We start from the raw sequence: 19,331 nt of genomic DNA, 5'->3' as shown, positions 1-19,331 counted from the left end.
GAGTCTAGAGGCCTTAATAAAGCCTTACCTCAGCCTGAGTCTAGAGGCCTTAATAAAGTCTTACCTCAGCCTGAGTCTAGTGGTCTTAATAAAGCCTTACCTCAGCCTGAGTCTAGAGGTCTTAATAAAGCCTTACCTCAGCCTGAGTCTAGAGGCCTTAATAAAGCCTTACCTCAGCCTGAGTCTAGTGGTCTTAATAAAGCCTTACCTCAGCCTGAGTCTAGAGGTCTTAATAAAGCCTTACCTCAGCCTGAGTCTAGAGGCCTTAATAAAGCCTTACCTCAGCCTGAGTCTAGAGGTCTTAATAAAGTCTTACCTCAGCCTGAGTCTAGAGGTCTTAATAAAGTCTTACCTCAGCCTGAGTCTAGAGGCCTTAATAAAGCCTTACCTCAGCCTGAGTCTAGAGGCCTTAATAAAGCCTTACCTCAGCCTGAGTCTAGTGGTCTTAATAAAGCCTTACCTCAGCCTGAGTCTAGAGGTCTTAATAAAGCCTTACCTCAGCCTGAGTCTAGAGGTCTTAATAAAGCCTTACCTCAGCCTGAGTCTGAAGGTCTTAATAAAGCCTTACCTCAGCCTGAGCCCAGGTCTTTGGATGGTCTTTGAACAAATAACACTGATTTCTAAACTGCTTCCATGGAGAGGGACATTCTGTAAAGGATACAGAATATGGACATAGTTACGTTAGTAATGTATAATAAGAGGGTGTATCTCATATAGACCATATACATACATACATACATACATACTAGCTTAAACTTGGACTCAGGGGGGTGGACGCCTCTGCCTTGCATAGTCCCCAGTGAATAGGCAGTTGGCCCTTCACTGGTAACCCTATTTTGGACTCATTTTAAATATATGAAGGTATTGCGGGCAGGGATTTTTACCAAAAAGGCCCCCCCCCTTTTAAAATACACACACACATACATACCTACATACATACATTTCAGACGTTTTAGCAGTTTTTAAGGACCCACTTTTAGGCCAGTGCACCAGAGCAAATTCTTGCCTTTTTTAAACCCTACCCATTCTAACCAAATACATACATACATACATACGCACGCACGGACACACACACGCACATCGCACACACTTACCCACTGCAGATGCCATCAGAGGTATAACAGCACACAGACACAGAGTGAAAATCTTCATGTTCAGGAACGTTCTCTTTAACACAGCTGACGGCAAAACTGAGGAAAAATAACAATAACAAACTGAGGAAAAATAACAATAACAACTAGATAAAGTGCCAATCGGCACAGGTCTCCACCAGGATTCTTCCTCAGCCTAGTGGGAATATGCGTGCACAGTTTCATCGCAATCGGACGCTGCCGAGTTGTGGCCATCATTTGCTACTCCTGAAAACTGTAGGAGCCAATCGTGGCCAATCAGGATGGAATATGAGAAATCAAACAAACCTGTGTTGATCACATGACTATGGAGATCATGTGTACCGATTTGCGTGAAATTTGGATGAAATCTGAAGGAGTAATAATAGAAAATGTGTTTTACATATGTGGGCCTCCTGGTGGCGCTATAAAGAGCAGATGTGAAAAATTCCAGACAAAGGTTTTTCCTTGGCCTCTAGGGAGTTGGCATACAAAGTGATCCACAGATTCGTGCAGTTAGAGGTAAAAACACTTTTCGGCCAGTTATAGCGCCACCTTGAGGCTGAGTTGAAATTGTTCATGTGGCATTTCGTCCTCGGCCTAGTGGGAATGTGGGTGCACAATTTCAAGGAAATCACACGATGTGTTCATGATTTGCAGCATTTTGTTTGAAACTGAGCACTCCTGTGAACTTTGGAAGCCAATCTTAACCAATCAGGATGGAGTCTGAGAAATCTGAAAGACCGGTTTCGTTGAATGGCTCTAGAGAGACTGTGTACCAATTTGCGTGATGTTTGGACAAAATCTGTAGGTGTACTGTGCAAAAAGTTGTTTTGCACAAAGCGGCCTCCTGGTGGCGCTATAACAGGCCGTTCTGGAAAGTTTGGGGCAGAGGTTCATCGTTGGCATCCAGGGAGTGTGTGTGCAAAATTTGGCATGACCGGGTTAACGGTGGCCGAGATTAGCCACTAACGGACGGACGGACACACACACACACACACACACACACACACACACACACACACACACACACACACACACACACACACACACACACACACACACACGGACGGACACACGGACGGACGGAGTGCAAAACATACTCTCCCCACATGCCTTCGGCCACACACACACGGACGGACACACGGACGGACGGAGTGCAAAACATACTCTCCCCACATGCCTTCGGCCTGGTGGAGACAATAACCAATGGAAAACGCTATGATTGCCCTGATTACAACCTCAGTTGGTTTCAACTCAGAGTCTAAGTCAGTGTAATGTTATGTTTCTAAATGCTATTTAGCTATTTAATTCTGTCACATTATCATGCAGTGTACAAACAGGCAGCCTGGCCAAGGTATATTTTATCGGTAGCATTACGTAGTAAAAGATGACGTTTATAGAATCATCATAACTCAACACGTCAACATTTATTTCTTACCTTTCCAACGGACGGCGTCTATGAGAAAGTGATGACTTGAAAGACCAGCTAGTGCCAGCGAGGGTTGTTGAGATTCCAGAGGAAGGTGAAGGGTGTGTCTGAAGGTTGACAGCTCGCGGTGTGTTCTCCCGGAACCACACCAGCGTTTTATAGCTTCTGCATGGACTTGTTTAGTCATTGTGTTGTTGTTGTTGTGTATTTCACCACTGTGTTGTATCTGCGATAGCGATCACATGTCGTAACATCCAGGATATGTGGTCACACACACAAGGCCTTATCTCCACGGACACAGACACGACACACGTTTCTCGTTTTCTGATGGCGCTCATCGCCATCGTCGCGCTCAAATGCATGGGTCTTCAACGTGTTGGGGGTTCCGGGACCCCCTATGAGGGCGAGGTCATCGGAGTTACAACAGGGAGGGGGCTGCCAAATCTTTGTGCGATAGGGATTTATAGAATACGGTAGATTAGATTAAATTACAGGTGTTTTTATTATCCACAAGGGATTTTATTTTCTCGGGTCACATAGCATACATAGCATACAGACAAGACAATATTAATACAATATACATACATGCACGACAATTAACACCCGGCAAAGTACTTCAATGATATAAAAGCTCATTCTAAATGTAAAAGAGTCTTTGAGAGAAAGCAATGTCCTGCACTTCTACTGAGACGTTTAGTTGGCATAAGGTCATGGGTCACCCAGACAGCCTATAGGATCTGGCACGAATTGTGACCTGATGGTCAAGATTAAATTTATCCCCTGAGCAAGCGTTAGCTCAGTGGTAAGATCAAAATCAGCACTCGAGCAGGAAACCGGGTTCAATGAAATACAGGGTAGAGGAGGAAAGTTACATGAATCTAATAGATTAACTATTAGAGTAATCTATGATTTCTAGATTACATTAATATAGAAATCATTTCCACCGGTTGGTTCCCAATGGGAACCGGTTCTTTTGGTTCTTATAGTCCATGAGCCAGAGCTCCACAATTGGACCGTTAATTATGAATTGAGTGTGGGCAAAAACACACGGGTCGTTGTCACCATGACACTTCCTCATACACGGAGACAATGATTTATTGTAGTACAAATGTTATTTTATTTTAAATATGTAAAAAAAAGAAAATATGAAAAAGCTGCTACCGTTTACTTATATTGATCCTATAAACACCCCCCCCCCCCCCGCTGGGGAGGCACTGAGGGGGCACTTGGGACAGTGGAGGCATTGGGGGGACACTGAGGACAGTGGAGGCATTGGGGGGACACTGGGGACAGTGGAGGCATTGGGGGACACTGGGGACAGTGGAGGCATTGGGGGGACACTGAGGACAGTGGAGGCATTGGGGGGACACTGGGGACAGTGGAGGCATTGGGGGGACACTGAGGACAGTGGAGGCATTGGGGGGACACTGAGGACAGTGGAGGCATTGGGGGGACACTGAGGACAGTGGAGGCATTGGGGGGACAGTGGAGGCATTGGGGGACACTGGGGACAGTGGAGGCATTGGGGTCTCACTAGGGAGGCCCTGGGCAGACATTGGGGAGGCACTGGGGGGACACTGGGCAGTTTTTGGGAGTAAAAGAATAAATAAAAAATAAATGTGTGGCCTGTAGGAAGGGCCGGGCCTGTATAAACAATAAGGGATAGTTTTGCCCCGCACTCAATTCATAATTAACGTTCCAATGTTGGAGCTCTGGCTCATGGACTAAGAACCAAAAAGAAATGAACCATTGGGAACCAACTGGTGGAAAAAGGGGCCTGAGTGCAAAGCAAACAGCGTAGAAGTGCTTCACAGAGCAGTTCAGGGGTCATCACTATGTCCCTACTCAGTCTGGACCAGTGTTGTTTTTGGCAGCAAAAAAATTGTTTTTTTCATATTTTAGTCACCTGGAATGTTTTAGTGTTTAGTCTAGTTTTAGTTGACTAAATATCATAAGATTTTAGTCGACTAAAATCTTGGTGGGCCTTGATGCTGCTTGTTGTCAGTAAAAGTCTCCAGGTTTTCTTCAGCATATTTATGTACAGTATGACATTGATTTACACTATGGCATATTAGGAGTCCTGCAGTACCAAATGTTTCATTCGCAAAGACCTCCTTAACTCTAAGAGCTTTGAAATGGAACCAAGTAGACCCACGGGTCCATTTGGATCTCTTCTCCACTCGTGCCTCCCTAACATTTTAGTGTAGTTTTTATTTTATTTTACGAAATTGTCAATATATTTAGTCTTAGTCATCGTAAATCTTTATTTTTATTTCGATTTTATTCAACCTTTCCTCTGTGTAAAAAGGTAGCCGACGGACATATTTCGTCATAGTCATAGTTCCAGTTGACGAAATCAGCACTGGCGTGAACAAACAGTATTTTTGATCATGGTGAGCGATCGAGCTAGGGCTGTTGGGCAATGCCGCCACTGTCACCATGACTGCTCGCTTTTATCGATTGAAAGGACGATACGGAGGTGAAAGATCTGATCTGCGATGAGTTTGTCATGCAACCGTTATTGTGAAAGAAGTATATGTCTATAGACTATAGGTCAGGAGTCTTCAACATGTTTTAGCCCATAAGGACCCCTTGGCTGAGAGACAGATGAAGCAGGGACCCCCCTACGTAGGTCTACGAGGGACCCCTTGGCTGAGAGACAGATGAAGCAGGGACCCCCCTACATAGGCCTATGAGGGACCCCTTAGCTGAGAGACAGATGAAGCAGGGACCCCCCTACATAGGCCTATGAGGGACCCCTTAGCTGAGAGACAGATGAAGCAGGGACCCCCCCCTACATATCCCACTGTATATGAGGGACCCCTTAGCTGAGAGACAGATGAAGCAGGGACCCCCCCCTACATATCCCACTGTATATGAGGGACCCCTTAGCTGAGAGACAGATGAAGCAGGGACCCCCCTACAAACTATATACAATTATGTTGTCATGTCATAGATTATTTGACAACTTTAGTTACTATATAGCCTATAGTTACAAAGAGAAATCAACCATGGGGCCGGACTGGTAAACCAAATCAGGTCGGGAGATGAATCGAGGGTATGCGCATGCATGAAGTGAACGGCAAATCGAGTGGCAAATTGAGTGGCATTTTGTGAGTTGTCAAGGCTAGAAAGGATACTTTTTTGCCACTCTGTATAAGCATTCCTGCATTTCTGGTTTGATGATGATGTCACGCGCATATTACCCTCATATATAGCCAGGCCACACACTTTTTCAAATTAATTATTTAATTCTTATTTTTTGCGCCCCCGTGGATGTAATGTTGATCATTAATAATTTTTTACTAATTATGATCAACAAAAACACAGACAAAGCCGGTCACCAAAACAACATATATGGAGGTGTGACCGACCGAACGACTGATGGGAAATGCATGTTTTCATAGTAAACTGCGGCAAACCACTTGGATGGTTTTGAAATTAGAAGAGTGGTAATATGTCTTTTTTGGTTGGGTCTCTCTCGTGGTCTCTTTGTAAATGTGTGTAGCCTATAATTATCAGGCTGCTGATGAGCCTGCAAAAGTGCCGTTGGATAACTCAATAAGTCTGCAGTTCATATAGGTAGCTACCAGGTGTCAGCTTTGGCACTTGTGTCAAATAAAAGCCTGCTGATTTATGAGCAGATGACAGTGAGCCTTAACCTTAATCTTCACCACTTGTTTATGGAACAGTTAGTCTACCTGCACCATACAGTGCAATATGTGCTATGCAATGTGAAATCGAAATGTACCAGGAGGTTTTTCTACTGTCGTGGCACTTCTTCTTATTGTTTACTCTGTGGAGTTGTTTTTGTAAAAGATGGTTGGTGGTTGGAACTTGGAGGTAGTTCCAGAAAGGCTGTGATAGCCTAAAATAGTCTTGCCTAGGCTGCCTATAGGCTATCATATATCTATCATGTAGTCCATATCCATATAGTCTAAAAGGCTATAAACAGCCATATCACTTTAAAAGTTAAAAGTTGTAGGCTACTATTGTGCTCAGTTTGTACTATCACCCAATAATTAATTACCTCGCACCACTTGCACCTGTCACCAAAGGAAGTTTTCATAGTTCAGTCCTGCAGTTTGCCTGAACTTGGAGAATGTTGTCTGTGGGAATATATTTTTCGACACAGCCCATAATGACAGAAAGTTTCATGAATATGAAACTTGAGGACATGCATAGCTGATCCCGAATTGCAGCAGGCTATATAAATGCACATGACAGAATAACTCTTCTGGGCCCCTTCCCTATACTTCCTTCACAGGTGTTACCGATGATACTAATTGTCTCCACCAGGCCGAAGGCATGTGGGGAGAGTATGTTTTGCACTCCGTCCGTCCGCGTGTCCGTCCGTCCGTCCGTGTGTCCGTCCGTGTGTCCGTCCGTGTGTCCGTGAACAGCTAATCTCGGCCACCGTTAACCCGGTCGATGCCATATTTTGCACACACACTCCCTGGATGCCAACGATGAACCTCTGCCCCAAACTTTCCAGAACGGCCTGTTATAGCGCCACCAGGAGGCCGCTTTGTGCAAAACAAGTTTTTGCACAGTACACCTACAGATTTTGTCCAAACATCACGCAAATTGGTACACAGTCTCTCTAGAGCCATTCAACGAAACGGGTCTTTCAGATTTATCAGACTCCATCCTGATTGGTTAAGATTGGCTTCCAAAGTTCACAGGAGTGCTCAGTTTCAAACAAAATGCTGCAAATCATGAACACATCGCGTGATTTCCGTGAAATTGTGCACCCACATTCCCACTAGGCCGAGGACGAAATGCCACATGAACAATTTCAACTCAGCCTCAAGGTGGCGCTATAACTGGCCGAAAAGTGTTTTACCTCTAACTGCACGGATCTGTGGATAACCTGGTGGAGACCTGTGCCCGGAAGGGCACTTTTTCTAGTTAAGGCTCTGTTCCGAGTGTATAGCCTACAGTGGTTCTCAAACTTTTTAATTCCAAGGACCCCCACAGTAACTCTGAGTGTACAAAATGTACAGTGTGTACATTTATACACTCAGTTACACACCAGTATGCAGCCATTTGGAACCCACTCAAAGACACTTTTGAGACCCACTGGTGTAGCATAGTGTTTCCAGTGAGCCAACATGCACAATAGCAGCACCCACAAACCACTCTGTTTGACTAGAATGGAACAGAGCCTTAAAAAAAGTGCCCTTCCGGGCACAGGTCTCCACCAGGTTATCCACAGATCCGTGCAGTTAGAGGTAAAAACACTTTTCGGCCAGTTATAGCGCCACCTTGAGGCTGAGTTGAAGTTGTTCATGTGGCATTTCGTCCTCGGCCTAGTGGGAATGTGGGTGCACAATTTCACGGAAATCACGCGATGTGTTCATGATTTGCAGCATTTTGTTTGAAACTGAGCACTCCTGTGAACTTTGGAAGCCAATCTTAACCAATCAGGATAGAGTCTGATAAATCTGAAAGACCCGTTTCGTTGAATGGCTCTAGAGAGACTGTGTACCAATTTGCGTGATGTTTGGACAAAATCTGTAGGTGTACTGTGCAAAAACTTGTTTTGCACAAAGCGGCCTCCTGGTGGCGCTATAACAGGCCGTTCTGGAAAGTTTGGGGCAGAGGTTCATCGTTGGCATCCAGGGAGTGTGTGTGCAAAATATGGCATCGACCGGGTTAACGGTGGCCGAGATTAGCTGTTCACGGACACACGGACGGACGGACGGACGGACGGACACGCGGACGGACGGAGTGCAAAACATACTCTCCCCACATGCCTTCGGCCTGGTGGAGACAAATATACTCTAGCTATATAGCAAAAAACAGGAAATCATCATAGGGGAGGTAAAAAAAAGAGGAAATAAACAAACATACATATATAGTGAGGGGAAAAAGGGGTGGGGGGGATTCAGGTTTTACGGGAGCCAGTTTCGAATTGTGGCCGTCCGTAGGTGCCCTTTGAGAGCGGTTTTGAAGGAGTCAAGGGATTCACATGTCTTAATGACTGTTGGTAGGGCGTTCCACATTTGGGTGGCATAGGAGCGAAAAGAATTTAGTCCCTTGTTTGTGCCGAATCTGGGTTGCACATGGTTAGTTGCGCTCCCTCTGGTGTTATGGGTGTGGACTTCGTTGATATTAAGGAAGTATTTAGCCAGGTACATTGTTATTAGGATGGAATATGAAATATCGGACAGATCCATCTTGAGCACATGACTATAGAGATAGTGTAACAATTTGCTGGGTTTTTGGACAGAATCTGGAGGAGTATTAAAAGAAAGTCGGCCTCCTGGTGGCGCTTATAACAGGCCGTTCTGTAAAGTTTGGGGCAGAGGTCCAGGGAGCATCCAGGGAGTGTGTGTTTGGGGCAGAGGTCCAGGGAGCATCCAGGGAGTGTGTGTTTGGGGCAGAGGTCCAGGGAGCATCCAGGGAGTGTGTATTTGGGGCAGAGGTCCAGGGAGCATCCAGTTTGGGGCAGAGGTCCAGGGAGCATCCAGTTTGGGGCAGAGGTCCAGGGAGCATCCAGTTTGGGGCAGAGGTCCAGGGAGCATCCAGTTTGGGGCAGAGGTCCAGGGAGCATCCAGGGAGTGTGTGCAAAATTTGGCATCGACCGTCTTGACTGTGCCGGAGATTAGCTGGTAACAGACGGACGGACACACACGGACAGAGTGCAAAACATATACTCTCTCCCCATGAAGTTATGACAACCATGCAGACATACTTATACTTTGGTCATTTGTTCTCGTGTTTGTGTTACTTAGCCTTGTTTTTCTTGAACACAATGTTCATATCGTAATTTGGATAGCATGTTATTTAAACAGATCCTATCCTAGGTTATTATTATTTCGAGTCGCCCATTTACCAACTCGCCCCATGCCATACAGCCGCGAACTGCGCAGCCTGGTATTCCTAAAGTAAATTATGCTTAAATGGTTAAACCTAACCTTATTCCTAACCTTAACCTCATCAAAATTATGCCTAAACCTAACCCTATACCAAAACTTAACCCAGTACAACTATGCCTTATTTCTAACCTTATTCTCAGTAAAACAAAATAAAGAATACAAGAACCGCGGCACCGATTATGAGCGACCGTACCTGATACGTTTCAACGTACAGCGAATAATCTTTGATAGTATCATTTAGGCTAGGTCCTTGGTTAACCTGTCATACCATACCATACCATACCATCTTTATTTATATAGCACATTTTAAAACAACAACGTTGTACCAAAGTGCTTTACAGTAAAACATTAAAAAACAACTTCATTTAAAAACCACAAAACAACCACAAACAACATGCACAGTGTCACGTTAAACATCGAACATCTCATACTGTGCTTGGAAAAGCCAAGGAATAAAGGTAAGTCTTGAGGCGTGACTTAAACACCTGGAGGGTGGGGGCTTGTCATCCCAGTTTCTCTCTGCATTCTTGTGATTACTTTGCTTATATTATTATTGCAAGTCGCTCTGGAGAAGGAGCGTCTCCTGAATAAATTGCAAAATGTATTATTTAATATTGGACGATAAAATATACAATACTCTTTCCGTTAGTTTAACAACAATAACCATGGCTTATATTATATACTGTCACTAAATATCTGTAATAATGAATATTTAGACATTAAGTTGCCAAATGATAAAAGTAATAAAAGATACCGGTATACATATATCGAGAGTATACTGTACAATATAGCGTGCATGCGTGCCTGTGTGTGTGTGTGTGTGTGTGTGTGCGTGCCTGTGCAGATTTGTGCTGTTCATACAATACAGGAAAAGCCTGGCTGGCTGCCTGAAGCCCACTGCTGTGTCCTACCTGGTCCTGCCTGAAGCCCACTGCTGTGTCCTACCTGAAGCCCACTGCTGTGTCCTACCTGAAGCCCACTGCTGTGTCCTACCTGAAGCCCACTGCTGTGTCCTACCTGTTCATACAATACAGGAAAAGCCTGGCTGGCTGCCTGAAGCCCACTGCTGTGTCCTACCTGGTCCTACCTGAAGCCCACTGCTGTGTCCTACCTGCCTGAAGCCCACTGCTGTGTCCTACCTGAAGCCCACTGCTGTGTCCTACCTGAAGCCCACTGCTGTGTCCTACCTGAAGCCCACTGCTGTGTCCTACCTGCCTGAAGCCCACTGCTGTGTCCTACCTGAAGCCCACTGCTGTGTCCTACCTGAAGCCCACTGCTGTGTCCTACCTGAAGCCCACTGCTGTGTCCTACCTGAAGCCCACTGCTGTGTCCTACCTGAAGCCCACTGCTGTGTCCTACCTGGTCCTACCTGAAGCCCACTGCTGTGTCCTACCTGGTCCTACCTGAAGCCCACTGCTGTGTCCTACCTGGTCCTACCTGAAGCCCACTGCTGTGTCCTACCTGCCAGTCCTTGCAGGAATTTCCCCGGCCGGCCTCCGACGAGAGGCTGCTACCATCAAGCTAGCAAGGAAAGCCAAGATACACGACTGGCGTATCCTGCACAACACTACAGTGGAAATAGAGCCTCCAAACAGCCCTTACAACAAGGCGGCACCAGAGATGCTACGTACGTTCCATCCCGGAGTGCATGACTGGCGGCATCCTGGAAGCAGGAGTGGGAGTCTGCTGGGCCCTCCCGTATCCACCGCTACATCTGTGACCCGGGTGATGATGGCGTTGAAGGAGAGGACCTACCACGCCTGCAATGGACCCTACTGAACCGCCTGTGCATTGGAGTTGGCTGCTTCAAATCAGCTATGAAGAAGTGGGGCTTGACAGACAGTGCAGCAACCGAACACATAATTAACACCTGCTCCATGTACAGACCACCTTCGGAGGCCGGCCTCTCCAGTGGCGTGCACAGACATTTAGAGGGGCAGGTGCTCAAGTGAAAAAAAAGGGCACCTTGTGCAGCGCATTTTGGGGCGGGAACCCCTTTTGGTGCTTTAGCTATTGAAAAATAGCAGACCTACAAGCTCGTAGCGCGCCACTCGGTGGCGTGCTACGAGCTTGTAGGTCTGCTATTTTCTTTTAATCAAAGAACCACTGACATAGAAACATAGCTTTAGATTGTGGGGGCCTAAATAATATAGTAGAAGCGTTTTTTTATCAAGATTTGATCAATGTCACCGCATGGTCCACACACTACAAATTAAGAAAAAAAAGAGCAAAATTGCCAAAAGGGCAGGGGGTGCTCTAGCACCCCCTAGTGTCTATCTGTGCACACCACTGGGCCTCTTCCACGTGGGACCAGTGACAAGGGCGTGGCTACTCGATACTGAGTTGGACATTTGAGGATGATACACGAAAGAAGAAGAAGAGAAAGGCCTACATTTCACTGCTTGCACCTCTATGAGTGATTAACAAATAAACCCCCTTGATTCTTTATCTTCCAGTTGGACATTATTCTTTTTAATAAAAATGTAGTGTAGTAAAATAAATAAAAGCAGAAGGACATACAATAGAATACAAAATACAGCTGTTGACATTTACTGCTCATCTGTTGATCTCTTCTGCTGACATTCCATCACAAGGCGTAGTTTTTCCATAAACTGTAAAACAAAGATGCAATAATTTATCATGGAACATCAAATGCTACTATGGATCTATCCCTATAGGTGTGTGTGTGTGTGTGTGTGTGTGTGTGTGTGTGTGTGTGTGTGTGTGTGTGTGTGTGTGTGCGTGCGTGCGTGTGTGAGTGCGTGAGGTACACACATGGTACTGTAAGTCTGGCTGGCATTGATTTAACGCATTAAAACCGGGAAAGCATCTGGGTCATTTTTTATTTGGCCGTTGGCTTTTCAATAAGAGCAGATATACAAACTCACAACGTGTCACTTTGTACCGCGCTCAACTTTGGTGGGATTCAGGAAACTCAACATTGGTGGGAATCGCTCACACAAATACACACGTCTGGTCTGGGTGTACTGGGAATCTGTGTGTGTGCGCTACCTGAGAGCACTGGGGGTCTTTATGTGCGTGCGTGCGTGCGTACAGTGTCGTGTGTGTGCAACTGTGCATAGTGCATACGTTACCTCTGGGTGTACTCGGCATCGACGTGTGTGCAGAGCAGCAGGGTTCTGATCTCCTCAGGGGGGTTCAGACCATGGAGCTGAGCTCTGTCCCACCTCTCCAGCCTAGTGATGCCTGGAGGAGAGAGAGAGAGAGAGAGAGAGAGAGAGAGAGAGAGAGAGAGAGAGAGAGAGAGAGAGAGAGAGAGAGAGAGAGAGTCATTCATTTATGTCAGAACATCACAATTGACAAGATGATACTCCTGTAGAATGCTCATGTATTCACCCCGTTCCACAGGTCCTGGGGCAAAACCCATAGTATACATCCTGTTAGTGGATATTCGTTATACTGTATTTACACACACTGACTACCCACTGATATCTCCTTAATAGTCAGAATACTGAAGTATACTGTACATTGCTATACCAGCTGAGGAAGTTAAAGTATCTGTTGGCAATGGTTACTACACTTTCTGTGAAGACAACTGACAAGAAGTATTGATGATGTTAACTCATGTTAAGGTGTCTCCCTAAGAATCTATCAAAGTGTGTGTGCACACCTCCGTGTACAGAAGTACAGAATGTGTGTCTGTCGTATAAAGGGCTATATGAATGACTAAGGTGACCTTCACACCAGAAAGCTTTACTGCGATTAAAACGAATCCTGCTGCACATTGTCGGAAAGTGCACTTCGTTTGGCAGGTGTGAAGCATCAGGTGTGAAGCATCAGAGAGAGAGAGAGAGAGGTCCAGTCCCGACGGCACATGCACGTTATGAGTATAATTTTAACACCATAGATTTCACTGTGCACTGTGTAGGCTATAGTTTATGAATTGAACACATTGATAAGGTCCCTGCTGCGTTTCCAATTGCTGCAGTTATACAGCGCATACCAAATGCCATTAAGGCACTCAATGATACCATGTCTCGCTAGATTAGTTTGTTTTCCAATGTATCTGCCACTGTTTGTTGTCCTGCACTTTTTGCCATGAGAAAATAATTGTGTTAATTGTTGTTGCTGTTGTTGTAACCGTTTGTTTTTTACTGTTTGAGACCGAAGACGAATTTCCACACGTGGACAATAAATGAAACTAACTAACTAACTAACTAACCGCAGCAAATTAAATATGCAAGAATCCTAACTTCTCCGCCCAACATTCGCATCGAGTCTACCGAAGTATTAGGTGAGAATGTGACCTAAGTCTGTACTGGACTTGTATGGTGTGTCTTCTATATTAACTGCGCAGACCTCCCACAGTGTTGGATGTATGTACTGTGATGTGTCTGTACATTACCTGTGTACTGTATGATGTGTCTGTACATTACCTGTGTACTGTATGGTGTGTCTGTACATTACCTGTGTACTGTATGATGTGTCTGTACATTACCTGTGTACTGTATGATGTGTCTGTACATTACCTGTGTACTGTATGATGTGTCTGTACATTACCTGGATGTATGTACTGTATGATGTGTCTGTACATTACCTGTGTACTGTATGGTGTGTCTGTACATTACCTGGATGTATGTACTGTATGATGTGTCTGTACATTACCTGGATGTATGTACTGTGTGATGTGTCTGTACATTACCTGGATGTATGTACTGTATGATGTGTCTGTACATTACCTGGATGTATGTACTGTATGATGTGTCTGTACATTACCTGGATGTGTGTACTGTATGGTGTGTCTGTACATTACCTGTGTACTGTATGGTGTGTCTGTACATTACCTGTGTACTGTATGGTGTGTCTGTACATTACCTGGATGTATGTACTGTATGGTGTGTCTGTACATTACCTGGATGTATGTACTGTATGATGTGTCTGTACATTACCTGGATGTGTGTACTGTATGATGTGTCTGTACATTACCTGGATGTATGTACTGTATGGTGTGTCTGTACATTACCTGGATGTATGTACTGTATGATGTGTCTGTACATTACCTGGATGTATGTACTGTGTGATGTGTCTGTACATTGCCTGGATGTATGTACTGTGATGTGTCTGTACATTACCTGGATGTATGTACTGTATGATGTGTCTGTACATTGCCTGGATGTATGTACTGTGATGTGTCTGTACATTACCTGGATGTATGTACTGTATGATGTGTCTGTACATTGCCTGGATGTATGTACTGTGATGTGTCTGTACATTACCTGTGTACTGTATGATGTGTCTGTACATTACCTGGATGTATGTACTGTATGATGTGTCTGTACATTACCTGTGTACTGTATGGTGTGTCTGTACATTACCTGGATGTATGTACTGTATGATGTGTCTGTACATTACCTGGATGTATGTACTGTGTGATGTGTCTGTACATTACCTGGATGTATGTACTGTATGATGTGTCTGTACATTACCTGGATGTATGTACTGTATGATGTGTCTGTACATTACCTGGATGTATGTACTGTGTGATGTGTCTGTACATTGCCTGGATGTATGTACTGTGATGTGTCTGTACATTACCTGGATGTATGTACTGTATGATGTGTCTGTACATTGCCTGGATGTATGTACTGTGATGTGTCTGTACATTACCTGGATGTATGTACTGTATGATGTGTCTGTACATTGCCTGGATGTATGTACTGTGATGTGTCTGTACATTACCTGTGTACTGTATGATGTGTCTGTACATTGCCTGGATGTATGTACTGTGATGTGTCTGTACATTACCTGGATGTATGTACTGTATGATGTGTCTGTACATTGCCTGGATGTATGTACTGTATGATGTGTCTGTACATTACCTGGATGTATGTACTGTGTGATGTGTCTGTACATTACCTGTGTACTGTATGATGTGTCTGTACATTACCTGTGTACTGTATGGTGTGTCTGTACATTACCTGTGTACTGTATGATGTGTCTGTACATTACCTGGATGTATGTACTGTATGATGTGTCTGTACATTACCTGTGTACTGTATGATGTGTCTGTACATTACCTGTGTACTGTATGATGTGTCTGTACATTACCTGGATGTATGTACTGTATGATGTGTCTGTACATTACCTGGATGTATGTACTGTATGATGTGTCTGTACATTACCTGTGTACTGTATGATGTGTCTGTACATTACCTGTGTACTGTATGATGTGTCTGTACATTACCTGTGTACTGTATGATGTGTCTGTACATTACCTGGATGTATGTACTGTATGATGTGTCTGTACATTACCTGTGTACTGTGATGTGTCTGTACATTACCTGGATGTATGTACTGTGATGTGTCTGTACATTACCTGGATGTATGTACTGTGATGTGTCTGTACATTACCTGGATGTATGTACTGTGATGTGTCTGTACATTACCTGTGTACTGTATGATGTGTCTGTACATTACCTGTGTACTGTATGGTGTGTCTGTACATTACCTGTGTACTGTATGATGTGTCTGTACATTACCTGTGTACTGTATGATGTGTCTGTACATTACCTGGATGTATGTACTGTATGATGTGTCTGTACATTACCTGGATGTATGTACTGTGATGTGTCTGTACATTACCTGTGTACTGTATGATGTGTCTGTACATTACCTGTGTACTGTATGATGTGTCTGTACATTACCTGTGTACTGTATGATGTGTCTGTACATTACCTGGATGTATGTACTGTATGATGTGTCTGTACATTACCTGGATGTATGTACTGTGATGTGTCTGTACATTACCTGGATGTATGTACTGTGATGTGTCTGTACATTACCTGTGTACTGTATGATGTGTCTGTACATTACCTGGATGAATGTACTGTATGATGTGTCTGTACATTACCTGTGTACTGTATGATGTGTCTGTACATTACCTGTGTACTGTATGATGTGTCTGTACATTACCTGTTTACTGTATGATGTGTCTGTACATTACCTGTGTACTGTATGATGTGTCTGTACATTACCTGTGTACTGTATGATGTGTCTGTACATTACCTGTGTACTGTATGGTGTGTCTGTACATTACCTGTGTACTGTATGATGTGTCTGTACATTACCTGTTTACTGTATGATGTGTCTGTACATTACCTGGATGTATGTACTGTATGATGTGTCTGTACATTACCTGGATGTATGTACTGTATGGTGTGTCTGTACATTACCTGTGTACTGTATGATGTGTCTGTACATTACCTGGATGTATGTACTGTATGATGTGTCTGTACATTACCTGTGTACTGTATGATGTGTCTGTACATTACCTGTGTACTGTATGATGTGTCTGTACATTACCTGTGTACTGTATGGTGTGTCTGTACATTACCTGTGTACTGTATGATGTGTCTGTACATTACCTGTGTACTGTATGATGTGTCTGTACATTACCTGTGTACTGTATGATGTGTCTGTACATTACCTGTTTACTGTATGATGTGTCTGTACATTACCTGTGTACTGTATGATGTGTCTGTACATTACCTGGATGTATGTACTGTATGATGTGTCTGTACATTACCTGTGTACTGTATGATGTGTCTGTACATTACCTGTGTACTGTATGATGTGTCTGTACATTACCTGGATGTATGTACTGTATGATGTGTCTGTACATTACCTGTGTACTGTATGATGTGTCTGTACATTACCTGTGTACTGTATGATGTGTCTGTACATTACCTGTGTACTGTATGATGTGTCTGTACATTACCTGTGTACTGTATGATGTGTCTGTACATTACCTGTGTACTGTATGATGTGTCTGTACATTACCTGGATGTATGTACTGTGATGTGTCTGTACATTACCTGGATGTATGTACTGTATGGTGTGTCTGTACATTACCTGTGTACTGTATATGTGTCTGTACATTACCTGTGTACTGTATGATGTGTCTGTACATTACCTGTGTACTGTATGGTGTGTCTGTACATTACCTGTGTACTGTATGATGTGTCTGTACATTACCTGTGTACTGTATGATGTGTCTGTACATTACCTGGATGTATGTACTGTATGGTGTGTCTGTACATTACCTGTGTACTGTATATGTGTCTGTACATTACCTGTGTACTGTATGGTGTGTCTGTACATTACCTGTGTACTGTATGGTGTGTCTGTACATTACCTGTGTACTGTACGATGTGTCTGTACATTACCTGTGCAGGGCCCGTATTTCCAGTCCAGGTCAAATTGTCTCAACCTCTCCAATTCCTTCTCTCGGTTTGACATAATGGTGGCGTCAGCTTCTGGTTGGTCAAAATGCAATGCAAATCAGATGATTGATTGATTGATTGATTCAATTATTAATTTATTTTCTTCAGTTACCTTTACTTTTAGTAAACTCAGGATGCAATACCATCTGGGCCAGATGACATTTTTAACAATGAATGTCACAACACAGCACTGTCATATCCGACAATGTGGTTGGTCAGAGACCTAGCCCTATAGTCACTACTCACTAGGGCCTAGGGCACAATGTGGTCAGAGACCTAGCCCTATAGTCACTACTCACTAGGGCCTAGGGCACAATGTGGTCAGAGACCTAGCCCTATAGTCACTACTCACTAGGGCCTAGGGCACAATGTGGTCAGGGACCTAGCCCTATAGTCACTACTCACTAGGGCCTATGGCACAATGTGGTCAGAGACCTAGCCCTATAGTCACTACTCACTAGGGCCTAGCCCTATAGTCACTACTCACTAGGGCACAATGTGGTCAGAGACCTAGCCCTATAGTCACTACTCACTAGGGCCTAGGGCACAATGTGGTCAGAGACCTAGCCCTATAGTCACTACTCACTAGGGCCTAGGGCACAATGTGGTCAGAGACCTAGCCCTATAGTCACTACTCACTAGGGCCTAGGGCACAATGTGGTCAGGGACCTAGCCCTATAGTCACTACTCACTAGGGCCTATGGCACAATGTGGTCAGAGACCTAGCCCTATAGTCACTACTCACTAGGGCCTAGCCCTATAGTCACTACTCACTAGGGCACAATGTGGTCAGAGACCTAGCCCTATAGTCACTACTCACTAGGGCCTAGGGCACAATGTGGTCAGAGACCTAGCCCTATAGTCACTACTCACTAGGGCCTAGGGCACAATGTGGTCAGAGACCTAGCCCTATAGTCACTACTCACTAGGGCCTAGCCCTAGTGCATATTAAACTGGGGCTCCTTGACATTCAAAAAGGTTTAGAATCACTGAACTAGGGTGAGCCAATCTGCCCCAAAAAGCCAAAGTGCAACTACACACACACACACACACACACACACACACACACACACACACACACACACACACACACACACACACACACACACACACACACACACACACACACACACACACACCTGGCTGTGGTGGTGGAGAGGGAGACCTCTTCTCTTGCTTGTCCTCTTTCCGTGAGTTCTTCATCACCTTGAATGAATCTGTGATCAAGCGGCGACGTTTGGCTGTCATGGTGATGGCAGTTCTGCAGCACGCACACACACACACACACACACACACACACACACACACACACACACACACACACACACACACACACACACACACACACACACACACACACACACACACACACACACACACACACACACACACACACACAGGTTTGTGATCAAACTGTAGCCAATACTAATAAGTGAGCATGTGCACTTTTATTGGAGAAAATGTAGATGTTATTACCACAGACATAAAACAACATTATTAGGTTGGTTATATAGTGTATATATACTGTATATACCTGTATCTTATAGTAGTATACTTGTATCATCTTTTATGATGTATACTAGGATTGTTATTACAATGTAACAATAGTGTAATAATTCACATTATACAGTATTATGAGTGCATAATGCATAAGCAATTGAGA

General features: G+C 44.2%; 1 protein-coding gene across 2 annotated transcripts in view; it reads right to left on the bottom strand.

Annotated features, from left to right (window-relative positions):
• Positions 1 to 11,876: 11,876 nt before the first annotated feature.
• pold4 (DNA polymerase delta 4, accessory subunit) overlaps positions 11,877 to 19,331 on the bottom strand; it is an 8,080-nt gene continuing 625 nt past the window's right edge. Inside the window, exons 2-5 of one of the 2 annotated variants that reach the window (XM_083764730.1) lie at positions 18,808 to 18,929; positions 17,612 to 17,701; positions 12,521 to 12,632; positions 11,877 to 12,037 (exon numbers count right to left, since the gene is read on the bottom strand). In XM_083764730.1, coding sequence (XP_083620856.1) covers positions 12,013 to 12,037; positions 12,521 to 12,632; positions 17,612 to 17,701; positions 18,808 to 18,916 — 336 coding nt within the window. In that variant the 5' untranslated portion in view covers positions 18,917 to 18,929 and the 3' untranslated portion in view covers positions 11,877 to 12,012. The remainder of the gene's footprint in view (positions 12,038 to 12,520; positions 12,633 to 17,611; positions 17,702 to 18,807; positions 18,930 to 19,331) is intronic. The other variant, XM_083764731.1, reaches the window with a different exon arrangement.

This window comes from Protomyctophum parallelum, assembly GCF_964188405.1.
Source record: "Protomyctophum parallelum genome assembly, chromosome: 5".
In the NCBI taxonomy this organism is placed as follows: domain Eukaryota; kingdom Metazoa; phylum Chordata; class Actinopteri; order Myctophiformes; family Myctophidae; genus Protomyctophum; species Protomyctophum parallelum.
The sequence above is the reverse complement of the archived record's forward strand: the minus strand, read 5'-3'. Positions and strand labels throughout refer to the sequence as shown.